Raw genomic sequence first — 16,535 nt, forward strand, 5'->3', positions numbered from 1 at the left:
GGGAGGAGGGAGGAGGGCGGGGCCTGAGCTCCTGGACCGCCGGGAGGGGGCGCCTCAAACCCAGACCCTGGAGGGTGTCGGGGTTTGACTCGGCCCCGCCTGCTTAGCGTTGTCAGCCTGCATTGAGAGCGCAGGTTGGGGTGTGGGTGTGGATGCAGAGCCTGCAGGACGGGTCCGGGTCGCGCAGTCGGGGGTCAGGAGGGAAGAGCACGCGGTAAGCGCGACCTTAGTGGCTCGGGGCACCTTACGTAGCCCAGGGACCAAACCCCTTCCTCCTTCCAGTTTGAGCTAGGATCCTCCTCAGACTCCAGGCTCCTTCCTCGGCTCGCAGTCCCTTTCACTGACTGCAAACCTCCTGTCGACCCCAGATACTGTCTCTAATGCCAGACTCCTCGAACCTCAGACCCCTCCTTGGACTCCAAGATCCTTATCCTCCTATCTCAGACTCTTCCTCCGACCCCAGACCCCTCTTTCGACTTCAGACTCCGCCTTCACCCCCGACCCCCAGCCCCAGCCCCTACTTCATGTGCAACCTGCTTCATTTCGAGGCCCTTCCTTGGACATCTCTCCTCGGACGTCAGATCCTTCCCTGGACCCCCCACACTTCGTCGACTCCTCTTTCAATCACAACCGCTTCTAGAACCCCTGACCTATCAGCATAGGGCAGTGAACCTAAACTTGAGCTTGTCTTAGGATCTTAAAAGCGGATCCCTAGATTCCACTCTAGCGATCATGATTTAATTGGCTGGAATGGGGTCTCTGGAACTTGCATATTTACCATTATTTAAAGAGCTTTTATTTTATGTGGTTCTGGAAAGGAAACTTTGAGAAAGAAATCATGGTGGTGGTGATATGGTAGGAGTGGGCTGGGTTGGGGGAGGATAAAAGGGTAAGGACTGGGTCTAAAGTCTAGGTATCTGGGTTCTATTCCCTCTGCTACAGCTTACAAACTATGTGATCTTGGGCAAAACACTTAATCTCTTTGCGTATGGGTTTCTTCATTTGTAAAATGGAGAGAATGACTGTATCCATCTCTGGGTTGTGAGGACTAAATAACACACGGAAAGTTTTTAGTATATGGCTTGACACCTACTTAATACAGTAAATGCCATAATCATTATTAAAAATTTTTTCTTAATCTCGTGGATTCTCATCTTGTCCAACCGGATCCATCCTCTTCTCACTACACCATAGTTTGCACTACTACCCCATTTCCAGGGATGGGGTGTTGGTTCCCTATATTATTAGGCCTCTTGTCCAGACTTCCATTTCACAGTCCACAGGCAGAGGGAGGGGACTGGTCAAGCCCCTGGCCACACATCCCCTCCTTCCCCAACCCCAGGCTCCACGCTCAGAGATGACCTGAACTGCTTGTAAATCCATTATGGGCCCAGCATCTGCAGTGCCACCTGTAGACAGGAGAGGGCAGCAGTGTGTTGGGAACAGCTCTGGGGCCTGAAAGAAGGGCTGGGAAGAGAGGGGAGAAGGGAGAGGGCTGCCCAGAACTTTGTGTGTGGGATGGAAAGATGACCGTTTATACTAGGACTGTGTGCCATTGCATGTGCCTTTCTCTTCACAGAGAGGTTCCTATCTCCTCAGTGAGGTCCATAGAGCTTATTATGCTTCAGTGAAGTCTGATCCCCTCAGTGGTGTGCATTCCCTCAGTGTAGTAAGAGGCCCTTCAGTGGGGTTGAGTCCTCTCAGTGGGGTTCATGTCTCTTTAGTAAAGTCTATATATTTTGTATCTCTTTGGAGGAAGCCCATGTCCCCTCAGTAAGGTCAGTGACCTTCAATGCCATTCATGTCCTATTAGCAGGGTCCACAGCCCTTTCAGTGAGATCTGAGATGCCCCAGTAAGATCTGTGTTCCCTTAATGGAGTCCATGTACCTTCAGTGAAGTGCGTGTCCCTTTTGTGCAGTTAATGCCTCCTCGATGAAGTATCGTCTTCTCAGTGGGGTCCATGTCTATTCCATGAGGTCTGTATCCCTTCCATGAGCCCTGAGACCCTTTCCTCAGGATTGGGTAGGCTCTGGATCAAGATCTGACCATGGGGAGGTTTGTTTGTTTGTTTGTTTTTTCCAGTTTAGGGTGTGCTGGCCTTGCAGCTAGCTGGACAAAGAACAAGAGAGCAGGTGGGAAGGGAGGCTGGGCCAGGTGGGGTCCTGTGTAGGCTTCAGGAAGTGGGGGCTGCCTGCTTCCGGGCCTCAGAATCACCCTTGGAGTTGGATACTTAAGGATCCTTCCTGCCTTGACGGCCATTCTGTGAACCGATGGGCAGGAGTGGGCCCTTCTTGGTGGTAAGTGCAGGTGGGAGATGGAGGGTCCTGGCTGGTCTTTCCCGTCTGGAGTGGAAGAGAGAGAGAGAAGCCAGAGGTATCTGAACCCAGGTGTGGCAGGGGAGGGGTCTCTTGGTGAAGTAAGAGACTGGGAAGGAAAGAAGGGTGTGATTCCTTCTACTTGCATAGACTTTGTCATTTCACAAGCCTTAGCGTCAGCCTGATGAGGCGGTAAAAACACCTGGAGTCAGGAGACCTAGGTTTGGCCCAAGTTACGGTCGTTGTTTTTTCTGTGATCTTGTACAAAGCCCTCCCTTTCCCTGAGTTTACCATTTATGCAATGAAATGGGTTTACTAGCAAAGACTGAAGGCGCCTCCCAGTCTTTACTTGAGTCTTTGCATTTTAGGTCTGGATGGAAATTCGTAGACCCTGTCACAGCCAGCCTCGCCACTCCCCGTCACTCCATGGGCCCACCCTCTCTCCCGTCACGCCTGGCCCCTCCCCTTCTGCTTTCACGCTGCGGTTCCACCCCTTCCGCAAGTCAGCTCCGCCCCATCCCCCAAGCAATGTTCGACTTTTCCCTATCGGTCTCTTTGCTAGCCCTGGTCCCACCTCCACCAGGCATCGCTCCGCCCCTCCGGGCCGCCTCCCCCGCCACATGCCTAAGCCACGCCTCTGCTGTCAGGCCCCGCTCTTCTCTGAAGGCCCCGCCCCTCGGTCGGCCTGTTTTCCCCCTCCTGGTCTTCCGCTGAGACCGCCAAGGCTGCTACGGTGTTCGGAACTTGAGGTGATGGGGCTTCCCGAGGAGCGGGGCCGGAGCGGCGGTGGGAGCGGGGTCCGGGAGGAGGCTGGAGCCCGGAGCCGGGCGTGGAGTTGGTCTCCGCCGCCCGAGGTCAGCCGTTCCGCGCACGTCCCCTCGCTGCAGCGCTACCGCGAGCTGCACAGGCGCTCCTTGGAGGAGCCGAGAGGTGAGGCCGGGCCCGGGCGGGCCTGAGGGACGTCAGGGAGGAGAGAAGTGGGGGGCTCACAGGAGAGTGAGGAGTTGGGGTTCCCTTGGGAAACTGAGGGGTCCGTGAGAAGATAGAGGTTTTGTGAGGGAAGAATTGCGGAAAAGGGGTTCCGGGAGGAGAGGGGGATTCTCTGAGAAGGAGGGTTCTGTAGGAAATGAGGGTTCCCTAGGAATTGGCGGAGTTCCTTGGCGGCTTGGGGGTTTCGTGAGGAGATGCAGGTTTTGTGAGGAGAGTGAAAAGTGTCCTAAGAAGAGAACACTTCCTCAGGTGAAAAGGCGGGTTCTTAAGGGCGCAGAGCGCCTTGAGGAGAGGCGGGCCACAAAGAGAATTTTCTTAGCCGCTTTTCAGACCAGCCTACCCAGTGCCTCCTGACACCTTCAACCTGTGAGTTAGTCTCCACTGCTGAGGGGCAGTAGGGTCCCATCCCAGGGTCCCCAAATTAGTAATGGAGTCCCAGATCTATTTTTAGTATTTTAGAAATCCCAATGGAAACTACCATATAAGACTGAACAAGTCACTAAAATGTTGTCTTTTTAAAAAAAATTAGGGATGGGATTGTAATAACTCAGAAATTCCGATAGGTAGTTCCATGTCTTTAAGAACGTGTGGGGAAAATTCCCCATCTGTGCCCTCAAGCTGGGTTAGGGGTCACAACTGTAGCTGAGGTGGGAGGCAGCATGATGTTGGCAGTGGGACAAGCATGAACCACCGAATCAAACTCAGAAAAATCTAGATTTAGATCCTGGCTCTACCACTCATTTACTGTGTGGCCTTAGGCAGATTTTAAAACCTGTCTGGAATTCCTTTTCTTTATCTATAAGACAGAGGTAATAATACCTGCCTCACAGTTTCGTTTGAGGGCAAAAATGAGTAATAAGTGAAGTGTGCATTATAGAGTGCCTGATGCACAGTAGCGTTCACTAAATAGCGGTTAGTCTGATAACAATAGGAACAAAGTGGATGAAGCAATTATTGAGTAATGCAAGATGAGACTGAATCAAGTGTAGAGTGGTTGATTGCTGCATGCAGTGTCCAAGTTTGAGTCCTCAGACCTCTTTTATTTTTTTAAGGTGTTCGTATAGATATTTATTGACTAAATTTGCCTACATAGAGAGTGTCTTACTGCTCATTAATGTATACCACACCTTAGACAAATATTACACTTGAAAGAGTCAACTGGTTGATAATTCTTTCCTTGCCAAAAGTTTCTATGCTTTATAAAAGAATTCACAGTAGGCTTCCTTTAATAGGGAAATGAGCCAATATCTTTAAATAAAAACACAATCACATGGAACTTTCATAAAACACACTTATATCACACACCTGTATCCACCAGCCATTCCAGGATTCTGACTTCTTGGGATAACACCATGTTTTTGTTGGGATTCTCTAGGAATAAAATATAAAGACCAATTAATATACTGGTCCTATAATAATATCATATCTTCATTTTTCCAATGGAGACTGCCTGGTTGGCTCTCAGAGAGGTGATCTAATCTATAGTCTCACCCCCTAATCTAAGTTCACTTTCAGGTTAGATGTCCCCAGCTTGTTTCTTTTCTTTTCTTTCTTTCTTTTTTTTTTTTTATTGAAGTATAGTTGATTTACAATGTTGTGTTAGTTTTAAGTATACAGCAAAGTCATTCAGTTATTTATGTATATCCTTTTTCAGACTCTTTTCCCTTATAGGTTATTACAAAATATTGAGTATAGTTCCCTGTGCTACACAGTAGGTCCTTATTGGTTATCTATTTTACATATAGTAGTGTGTATACGTTAATCCTAAACTCCTAATTTATCCCTCCCCTCCTACCTCAGACCCCTTTTCACTTCTCTTCCCTCTCTATTTTCTCCTGTCATGAGTTCTGTTTCCCAGGGGTGAGCTATTTTTTTTTAATTGAGGTAACATTATTTAAGTTCCCTGTGTACAGTGTTATATTTCTACTTCTGTATACACTACAGTGTGATCACCACCAAAAATTCAGTTTCCATCCATTACCATATAGTTACCCTCTTTACTCATTTTCCCCTCCCCAACCTTCCTCTCTGGTAACCACTGATCTGTTCTCTGTATCTACGTGTTTGTTTTTGTTTAGTTTGGTTTGTTCATTTATTTTGTTTTGTTTGTTTTTTATATACCACATAGGAGGGAAAGCATATGGTATTTGTCTTTGTCTTACTGTCTGAAATGGTGAGATTTCATTCTTTTTATGGTTGAGTAATATTCATATATCCATATAATAAATATATATCTCTATATATCACATCTTCTTTATCATTCATCTATCAATAGACACTTAGGTTGCTTTCATATCTTGGCTATTTATTGTAAATACTACTACAATGAACATAGGAGTACATATATCTTTTCAAAATAGTGTTTCTGTTTTCTTCAGAAAAATACTCAGAAGTGGAATAATGGATTGTATAATAGTTCTATTCTTAATTTTTTGAGGAATCGCCATATTCCAAAGTGGCTGCACCAATATACATTCCCACCAACAATGTATGAGGGTTTCGTCTCTCCATATCCTTTCCAAAACGTGTTATTTCTTGCCTTTTTGATAATAGCCATTCAAACGGGTGGAGGTGATATCTCATTGTGGTTTTGATTTGCATTTCCCTAATAATTAGTAATATTGAACATTTTTTCATGTGCCTGTTGCCCATCTGTATGTCTTCTTTGGAAAAATGTCTATTCAGCACCTATGCTCATTTTTTAATTGGGTTGTTTGTTTTTTTGTTGTTGAGTTGTATGAGTTCTTTATATATTTTGAATACTAACCCTTTATTGGATATATGATTTGCAAATATCTTCTCCCCAGGGGTGAGCTATTACTGTCACAAGAACTCCTTTTCTACATATTTAGCTCTGTATCCAGGATCTCACTTTTGCTCTAGTCTCAAATTTCATAGGTCTGTAGAGCATTTTATTCACACACCCTGTTGTTATACAATATTTAATAGGACTGTGACTCAGATTTACCAATTTTCCCTTCCAAACCTGCTTTCCTCCCTAATTTTCTAATCCCTGTCAATGGCACCATCCCAGATCCTATCTATCTGTATATCTTATTTATTTATAGATTGCTTACTGCTTACTAAGCACAAATTCTGTTTGATTTGATGTAGAGACTATTATCCCCATTTTATGGAGAAGGAAACTGAAGCTTAGAGAGGTTAACTTAATTGCACAAGGTCACACAGGTACTTAGTGGTGGAGCTGTGATTTGAACCAAGGTAGTTTTGATTGCAGAACCTGTTCTCCCAATAGCTATGCTGTTCCTCTTCCCTGATCCACAGGCTGCCTTTCACCAAATTCTGTCAAATACTGTTTCAAAATCTCTCTCAGGTTACCTTTTCTTCCATTCCCATCGACCCTTTTAATTCAAGGGAGTAGACTCCTAATTGCTTCTCTCTCCACTAGTCTCACTCATTTCCAATATTTCTGGTAGATTTAGATTTAGATTTATCTAAACACTATTAGCCTGATATTATGGAAACACTGCTTTCATATGTCACTTCAAAAACTTGTAATAGTTCCCTATTTCCTACAGCTTCAAATTAAAATTCTGCCTTTCTTTCAGAGTCTCTGGATAACTAGCCCACCCCACCTTTCTATTCTTATCTTCTGCTACTCCCTATCATATACCCCTCATTCTACCACAGGTCATTCTTGTTGATATACTGGATACACAAAAGTCCCTTTCCCATCTCCTAGCCTTTGCCCATTCCCTTCTGTTCCTCTCTACCTAGTCAAACCCCAACAATTCCACAGAGCATTCCCTGATCATCCCAGACCATTTTCATCTTTTCCTCTTCTAAACTTCTTCAGTACTTAGAATGTGTGCCAAAGAAACATCCAGAGTTCAACAGCTCCACCAGAAATAAACAAAAACTAAAACTAAGTGATCATGGACTTCCCTGGCGGTCCAGTGTTTAAGACTCCGAGCTTCCACTGCAGGGCGCACGGGTTTGATCCCTGGTTGGGGAACTAAGATCCCATATGCAGCGTGGCGTGGCCAAAAAAAACAAAACAAAGCAAAGCAAAGCAAAACAAAAAAAACTAAGTGATCATAAAACTCAGTTTTCTTCACTCCTTGTTGATGGACATAAATGTGGTTCATATATAGTTTTACATAGTTTATGCGTACTAATTATCACTTTAAAATATTTTTGAGTATACACACATACTCAGTGTAGTTGTAACAACATGGACTTTAGAGTTAGACCCATTTGTTCCCTCTTTAATGGCCATTTAGTATTCTATTGTTATCACTACCAGTATTGCTAGTTTTTATCAGTTTTTTCATTATTGGGCTTTAGGGTTGTTTCTAGTTTCACTATTATAAATAGTGTTAGTATAAACATCTCTTGAGTAATCTCTTTTTTTCTTTGGTATTATTTTCTTAGAGTGGGTTCCCGAAAGGTAAGTTAGCAGATGAAAGAGTATTAAAAATGTTATGATTCTTGTCAGGCATTGCCCTGTTGTTCAGTAAATTGTGCTAATTTCTTATAATGCTGTTATCATATAAGAGTATCTGTTTTCTAGGGCCACTCAAGCATTGAGTTTAATCTTTCTTTTAGTCTTTGCTAGTTTTATTGGCATATAATGGCACCTTGGGGTTGATTTAATTTGGATTTCTTTAATTCATTGCAAATTGTACTCCATGTGATTTAGCTTTCAATTATATTCTGTCTTGTATATTCAAAAATATTTTATGTTAGTCTTATCTCTTTAATCAGATTATATAAGCTAAATCATCTAACCTTGAACAAGTCACTTTACCTCTATAAATTTGATTTCTTATCAGTAAAATGAGGGGGTGATAACCTCTAAAGTTCCTTCCATTATTATGGTTCTAAGTGTCTCTCTCTCCTCTAGCTCCTGATCCAGTACTGAGATTATCCTAGGTGTTCTGCAGTTGTATGTTTAACCTGTTGAGTACCTTTTCTCCAAAGTAGCCAGGCAAATATTTCAAGATTGTAAATCTGATCATGTCCTTCTCCTGATTAAACTCCTATGATGGCTCTCCATTGCTCTTAGGGTAAATAGCAAATTCTTTATGCTTCCTTAGAAGCATTCCTTAGAATCCTTAGAATCCTTAGCTTCCTTAGAATTCTTCCTTAGAAGGATTGCGTTATCTGCCCAGTTTATGCATCAATTCCTGCTGTTCTTTCTGTAATTCTCAGTGCTTCGGCCTAAGGGAGTTCCTCTTAACGCATACCCTTGGTTCTTTTCTGTCCCATAATAATGTCTTTCTTGGTGGGGGCGTGGAGAAAAACTCCTATTCATCTTTCAGATTTTAGCAACAATGTCTTCCTCAGGGCAGTTCAAATGGTGACTTAGTAAATGTATAACCTTGGGCAAATTATTTAACCTCTCTGAGCCTCGATTTTCAAATCAATAAAATAAGAATGAAAATAAGGCCTACCTCCTAGGGTTGTAGTAAGAACTAAATAAGATAATGCATTTAAGGAGCTTAAAGCAACATCTGGCACTTAGCAAGTAACACTTGGGCAAGTAGTAGTAGGAGAAAGAGATGCTCATTAAATAATTGCTGAGAGTGAATGAACAAATTAAGCCTCCTATGTCATGGAAGCCTCTGTGGGTAAAGGATTTCTTCCTTTCACTAATTAGTTCATTTAAAAAGTTACTGATTGACTACAACGTACTAGGCATTGTGGCTACAATTTAAATAGAGGTGAAAAATGGAGTGGCAGTTTTGAGAAGGGAGGGAAGAAATTTGAGTCAAGATTCAGCCCATGGGAATAGAAGGTGGTTTAGGAGTGTGGTGTGTGTTAAGATTTGATAGATAGGTAGAGGAGGGACCCAGGTGGTAGGTCCTAGAGTTCAGGGCGGAGTTGTGACTTGGTCCTGTGCATAGACTGGTAAGCCATCTGAGGATAAATATGTCTGAGAAGCTAAGTGATGTCTGGGCTTCCTTTTCTGTTGCAGAGTTTTGGGGAGACATTGCCAAGGAATTTTACTGGAAGACCCCATGTCCTGGTCCATTCCTCCAGTACAACTTTGATATGACTAAAGGGAAAATCTTTATTGAGTGGATGAAAGGAGCAACTACCAACGTCTGCTACAATGTACTGGATCGAATTGTCTACGAGAAAAAACTTGGCGATAAAGTTGCTTTTTACTGGTAAAAACATCTATTTTATAGCCTGTGGCAGATAAAAAGTCATCCTCACATTTATATAGTGTTTTATAGTTCACAAAGTACCTTAAAAATCCATGAATTCATTTGATACTTACAATGACCCAGAAGAATAAGCAGAGTATCATTAACTTAATGTCTCAGGTGAGGAAAAATACCTCAAGTAAGTTAATGACTTCCCTAAAATCACATAACTAGAATGTGACAGAATTGACATTCAAAGCCAAGTGTCCTGACTTCTAGTCTAGTGTTCTCAACTTGGAGAGGAACAAGGTGAGAGGGTAAATGGAAGCAAACAGTACTAAGTAGCTTTCTTTCTCATTCTTGCTTTGGGAGAAAAATGGATATTGGATTTTTCACTACCACTACCACTGTTATCATCATTACCTTTGATTGAGATATATGCCAGACACTGTGCTCAAGTGCTTAGCAAATATCATATTTGATGCTCACAGCAACTAAGAATACATTATTTATTTTCCTCATTTTACATATGTGAAAACTGAAATTCTGAGATGTAGATAAATGACTTATCTGAAGTCATACAACTAGTAAGAAGCAAGGCTAAGATTCAAACCCCAGTAGCACAATTCCAGAGTTTATACTCTTAACCATGACACTATACTATCCTTTTAATTTCTTATACTAGCCTCCCAACTTAGCTTTGCAAAGTAGGTATTCTTTGCTACATTTTGTAGCTGAAGAAATGAAGCACACATCTGTGCTTCATAGTGAATAAGGTCATAGCATGAGTAACTGGTAGAGCCAGGATTCAAACCCAAGTCTGTCTGATTCCTTGCTTTTAACACTAGGCCACACTGCCTCCCCAACTGAAACTGAGACCCCCCTCCTCCTAGCAACATAGCTTAGAGGAGGTGTTACAAAACTGAACCTGATATAGGATCTTGAAGTTCCAGTTATTGGAGTGTTGCTTCTGCCACCAACCATGAGCACTTTGGAATTGATCTATTTCTTTTTAAGTAAGCCAATTGGAGCACGTTGGTATTTCATGGAAGAATTAAATTGGTAGTCAGTAAAAATTTGCCCAGTTTATGTGATATATTGAGAAAAGCCCTAACCTGAGAGATAGGAAACTCAGATTCTTATTCCAACTGTGCCATTCACTTGCTTTGTAACCCTAGGCAAGGCATTTAACTCTCTGAAAGTCAGTTTCCTCATTCATAAAATGGGGGTAATATTTCTACCCTTGTATTTATCTCTAGATTGTTATGAGAATCAAATATGATATTGTAAAAGCATTTATTTGTTCATTGGAAAACAACATACAGATGTGAGTGGTCTGTTATCACATTACCATTGTTCAGTTTGGGGTCACTTTGCCACTGAAAGTCATGGCCTATTATGCCTGTTGAGACTTTGTTTAGCTCCTGCCCTGGGACTTTATGCTTGAGCTCCAGCTGACACTTGGGCCCACCTCCTAGGTTCCTTAGGGATCAAAAAACCTTTAAAGATTTGCAGAGGAGATGCTTTTGTCTAAATTTGTTACCTGGTTTGAAATAATTCAGGTGCAAGATGAAAGACTGAAAAACACAGGCCAGAGTTGTCCAATCACTGGATATTGCTGCAGAATGCTGAGGCCCTTCTTTTAGTTCCCCTACCATCCATACCTGAACAGAGCCTGTCTCCACATTTGTAAAATGAAAGGAGTAGATTAGATCAGTGTTCTCCCAAGAATGCTCTAGGAACCACTCACTAACTACTAGACATATTAGCAGGGGCTTCTTGATTCATGAAACAAATGAGACTGAGAAGCACTACATAATAAATTACCTTTGTGGGATTCCCAATGTATATTAATATAGTAAAGACTCCAAGAAGTCCTACAGTAAAGACACCTGATTAATTTTAACATGGGATTTCTAAAGTTTATTTGAGCCCCAGACACATTTCGTAGCATGCTATTAACATCAAAAGAAGCCTTATTCCATGGAACACCAATTTGGGAAGCACTTGATTATATAGTCTCTACATTTACTTCCAGTGCAAAATTCTGTAACTCTATAACAAGACATTTTCACTCCATTTTTACATTGGTCACTCAACCAATAAGAATTTTTAAAGATATTGGGTACACAGCCCTATGTTAGGTGTTATGGTACAAGGGTAAGAAGAGTGGAGACAAGTACCACACTGGCCATTATTATTCAATTCTCAAGCTACAAATAACATTTGTTAAAAGAAAGTAAAGTGCAAACATGCGAGATACTTGGTTACTTCCCTTTTCTACCTCCATATTTTAAAAATAATATGCTTACACTGCTATTTCTTCATCTTTTTTTTTAGAAAGTATTGACTTCCTTTTATGATAGATGAGAATTCAGTTCTTGTATACTCCTCCAGCTTCCTTCTCTTATCTCCTCAATATAATTATACCTCTGTTTTTTAGTTGATTTAAAAATCAATGTTTATGTTAGAATAATCTATCACAGTTGCAGTTCCTTTTATGTAAAGATTTTTTTTTCACAGAAGTTAAAAATCACCTGCCATTTTTCTTGCACTATTTGCCTTTCTCATATTCTCAATATTTTTCAAACTCTGTATCATATAATTTATTCTCTGAAGTGCTGTTTTTCTCCTTTGTCCTTTGTCTTGGAGCCCACCTTCTTCCCGCTCTAATTTCTATTAATGCTTTTAAAGTGACATCTTTTCAGTGATTTGTTCCAGTTGATATACTTCTTATGGAGCCATAGTACGACTTTCTTTTCAACCTAGGCATTTAGATAGCTATAATGGCATTAGAAAACCACATTTGTAGGTCACTTCTTGTTTTAGGGCATATCTTATATACATACTGAAATAATCCACAAAGGAAATAGTGCTCTTAGGAAAGTACTCCAATAAGCCAAAATAGAACAATATTAAGGAAGAAGTTAGCCTTTTACTTTTGGCTTGACACATTGTAAATACTCACGGAAGAACAGTATTTTTAGAATTTGAAGTGACTGTTTTAGAGTCCATCTAGGCCAGCTCTCTTTACAGATGGGTAGATTAAGGATCAGAGAAGCTAAGTGATTTGCTTAAGGGTGATAAACCTGCTTGGAGACAGAGCTGAGACTAATCTCCAGATATCCTCACTCCTAGTCAACTTCTCTTTTTACCATATGATACTACAGTGGACCCTTGAACAACTCGAGGGTTAGAGGTGCCAACACTTGCACAATCCAATCTGCATGTAATTTATAGCTGGCCCTCCATAGCCTCTGTATCCGAGGTTCCACATTTGCGGATTCAGCCAACAGTGGATCATGTAGTACTGTAGTATTTACAATTGAAAAAAGTCTGCATATAAATGTATTCATGCATTTCAAACCCGTGTTGTTCAAGGGTCAACAGTACTTCGTTATTCTAGCTGTGCAGTACTTGGCTGTGACCAGTGAAAAGAGAAATTATAGTTAAATATTAGTTAAATTAACTTTAAATTAATTTGCTTAAAAATGTAAAATAAATGGTGTCACCAGGTTTAAATGGCCCAGACCCTTTAATGAATGTAAAATAGATTTACATTCTATTGGGGAAGACCAGACAGGCCTACATGAAACAGCCTGAAAGCAATTATGGGTCAAATTGCACAGAGCCACTTTTACTAATAGTTCACAGAAGGGAGAAAGCATTGCAGGGAGGCAGTATAACATAAAATTAGGAGAATGTGTTTTGGTGTCAAACTAACCTAATTTGAGTCCTGTTTCTGCCACTAACTAGCTTTACGATTTTGCACAAGTTACTTAACCTCTTTGAGCCTCAGTTTTCTCAACTGTGAAATGTAGATAAAAATAGTTTTTATCTCATGGAGTTGTCAGCTGAACAGGATTGAAAAGGATAACAAACCCATGTGTCCAATTCCTGGCACATTGAAAGCACTCAAATATTAGCCGCCATTATTATTATTATCGGGACAGTGAGATGACCAAGTCTGTCTAGAGTAAAGGGTTTATGTAGGGAACAATTTATTCATTCAATACTTATTAAGAACTTACTATGTACCAGGAAGTATTTTGAACAAACAGACAAACTCTCTGCCCTCGTGGAGGTTATATTCCAGCTTAAGGAGACAGACAATAAACAAACCAACCAATAAATATGTGACAGGTAGTGATAAGTGCTATAGAAAAATACAGAGCAGTTTAAGGAAAAAGGAATGACAATGAAGAATGGGGATTGATAAGGGAAGCACTCTCTGATAAAGGTGACATTTGAGCAGAGATATGAAGGAAATGGAGAGTGTTATGCCCATAGCTGGGTTGGGAAAGGGAAATATTCCAGGTACATGGAGGAGCAAGTGCAAAGGCCCTGAGATGGGAGTGTTCTGCTACCTGGGGTATTTGAATACTAGCTAGGAAGTTAGTGTAGCTGAAGCAGTATTAGCTAGAAAAACAGAGTAGTAGGGAATGAGGTCAGCAGGACACTAGATTGTATAGAACCTTGAAAGACTTTTGGGTTTTATTCACAGTGAAATGGGGAACCACTGGACAATCTTGAGCATAGAAGTAAAAATGATTTGACTTATGTTTAGAATTATGTTTAGAATCTGTCTTTGTGTTGAGAGTAGACTGTAGAAGGGCAAGAATAGAAGCACGGAGATCAATTATGAGGCTATTATAGAAATCTAGCTGAACAATGATGGTGATTTAGACTTAGTAGTAGCTTGAAGGTGGTTAAAAGTGGTCAAAATCTGGATCTATTTTGAGTGAAAAGCCCATGGAATTTGCTGACTTGGATTGGATTTGAGGAGTGAGAGAGAGAGGAGTCAAGGTTATCTTCAGCAGTGGATGAGGTCCAGGAATGGGACATCTTGACTATTTTTGGAGACCTAGGAAAGATTTTATGCAGGGGAATGATGCAGTCACAGCTGGGCTTAAGAAGATTAATCTGGATTCATATGGAAGTGAGAGTGGAAAGTCAGAGAACTGAGAGTTTTGTTATTCAAGGTAGAGATGCCTGAACTGGGATATTGCTGGTGGGAATGGAATTGAACAATGAAATGTTAGAGTAATTTAGAGGAAAGAAACCAACATAGGTAACTGGGTGTGTAGATGGTGGGCGCACAGACAGAGAAAGTGAGAGAGAAGAGTCAAGGGTCCCCTTAGTCTATATAACACTTTACCTCTTTCAGAGGCACACAGTCATCTGATCCAGAGGCTAAATTTGCCCTTAAGACTTTGGTTTTAACCTCTCTTGCACTTTCTTCCCCCTAACATGGCAGGTTCGTGGGGATTTATGTGTGTACGTGTGAGAAGGAAATCAGTAACAAAGTTATTAGAAAAGTAATTCAGGGAGAGATAGTCGGTGAGGGATATTAGAGGTAGCTCAAGGAGTTAAAGGGATACTGGCAAACAGTGGGAGATTGGGGGATTAAGTAAGCAGTGGGAGATTATGGGGAGTGGGTGGAAAGAGTGGTTGATGGCTATTATTCTGGTGATTTATATGAGCTGCTCAGTCTCTAGGTTATTCCAGGAGAGGAACCCAATCTCCAAAGCCAAAATATTTGGTATAGTCCATTCCTTCTACTTTTTGCTTTGTGGTTGCCTATGGCTATCATTATCTCTATACCATCTCCCCCTTCAACCTCAGCTGAAATCACTGAAATATCTCTCCACAGGCTCTATTATTCAGTCCTTCCTTAGAAACTTCTGAGAAGCAGGTGACTTTAGGACAGAAGCTCTGCTCTCAGGATCCCTGTATGTTCCTGAGTATGAGTTCCAAAATATGATATTTAGAACCGTCCAGATCCTGGTGGGGTATGTGTGAGTGTGTGTATTTGAGGAGGTGTGGGGATGGTTGGGAAGGTGAGATAAGCCCATGGTCTGACAAGGAGAAGATTGTCAAGGTGACATGGAAAACCAGAGCCCTAGAGTGTGTTATCTTAGCATTCATGTCCAAGGACTCTGTTAATTATCTAGGTCCATGTTCTGGAGTTCATTTCAGTGAACTAGATGATCACTAGTTGATCACTAGTTCAGTGAACTAGTTGATCACTATGGGAAGGGAGGGACTTTTTTGTCCTCCATCTATATCTCCACTGGTTTCACAATAGTGTATTTACTTATTCAAATATACCATTTGACCCTTGAACAATGTGGGTTTGAACTGCATGGGTCCACTTATACGCAGATATTTTTCAACAGTAAATACTACAGTACTGCATGGTCTGTGGTTGGTTAAATCAGCAGATATGAAGGAATCAAGGATATGGAGAGGCAACTAAGTTATATGCAGATTAACCCCTATGTTGTTCTAGGGTCTACTGTACTTGCTAAGGAAAAACACTCATTTGAGAAAGAAGATGGCCTCAGACCATTCTCTTCCCCTCTCTGGGCCTTCCCTTTGTGGGAGTGGTGGGAGATGAACTACTGATACTCTGCAAGGTCCCTTCCAACACTGAGGTTTCAGGATTCTGTGATTGTTTCTGAAGAGGAGGTTGTTTTTAGAAGTTCTGTTGCAACCTATAATGACTCTGTGGTGACTCAATAGGCAGGCTGGGCTTCTGTTGAGATGATGAAAGAAGAGGAGGATTTTAGAAGGGATGAAGAAGCTGAGGAAGAGAATCTGATCCCCTTGTCTGGTAATATGAACACTTTAGCATAAATGCTTTAATCTAACGGGAGATATGTGGGGAAATAACTATTGCTGGGAACAGTCTTTCTCCACTTGAATCAGGCGGGCAGATTGTGGAGGAGGACTGGAGGATTTCATGTTTAAGGTGGATCTCTAATTTTCTTCTCTCACTTCCCCTGAGTTTCAGACTCTTGATGCCTTAAAGAGCCACTCCCTAAAGTGATAAAAATGAAACAAGTAGACTGTGCTGTCCAAGTCACTAGTCACTTTTTGGAAGTAGGTGGGAAATGAATAATAAATGTAGTATAATAATAATAGTATATGTTATACATTAATATATTATATGTACTAACATATGTAATAATAAGTGTGTAATAAATGGAGACTGTCTTGAGGCCTGATTCAGTGTCCTGAGCCATGTCAGCTACCTGAGTTTGTGTCTGAGCTGACTTCTTATACCAGTAAAGTAGATATTTAATGAGGAGAATGGCTTTAGATAATGAC

The 16,535-nt window shown here is 41.4% G+C and overlaps 1 protein-coding gene across 5 annotated transcripts in view; it reads left to right on the plus strand.

Moving 5' to 3' along the window:
• Positions 1-71: 71 nt before the first annotated feature.
• Positions 72-16,535, plus strand: part of ACSS2 (acyl-CoA synthetase short chain family member 2) — a 50,626-nt gene continuing 34,162 nt past the window's right edge. Inside the window, exons 1-2 of one of the 5 annotated variants that reach the window (XM_067707901.1) lie at positions 72-214; positions 9,248-9,443. In XM_067707901.1, coding sequence (XP_067564002.1) covers positions 9,325-9,443 — 119 coding nt within the window. In that variant the 5' untranslated portion in view covers positions 72-214; positions 9,248-9,324. Of the gene's footprint in view, positions 215-2,921; positions 3,247-9,247; positions 9,444-15,711; positions 16,039-16,535 lie in introns of those variants that run through there. The other 4 variants (XM_067707898.1, XM_067707899.1, XM_067707900.1 and 1 more) reach the window with 4 other exon arrangements.

This window comes from Pseudorca crassidens, chromosome 15 (assembly GCF_039906515.1).
Source record: "Pseudorca crassidens isolate mPseCra1 chromosome 15, mPseCra1.hap1, whole genome shotgun sequence".
Taxonomy (NCBI): Eukaryota; Metazoa; Chordata; class Mammalia; order Artiodactyla; family Delphinidae; genus Pseudorca; species Pseudorca crassidens.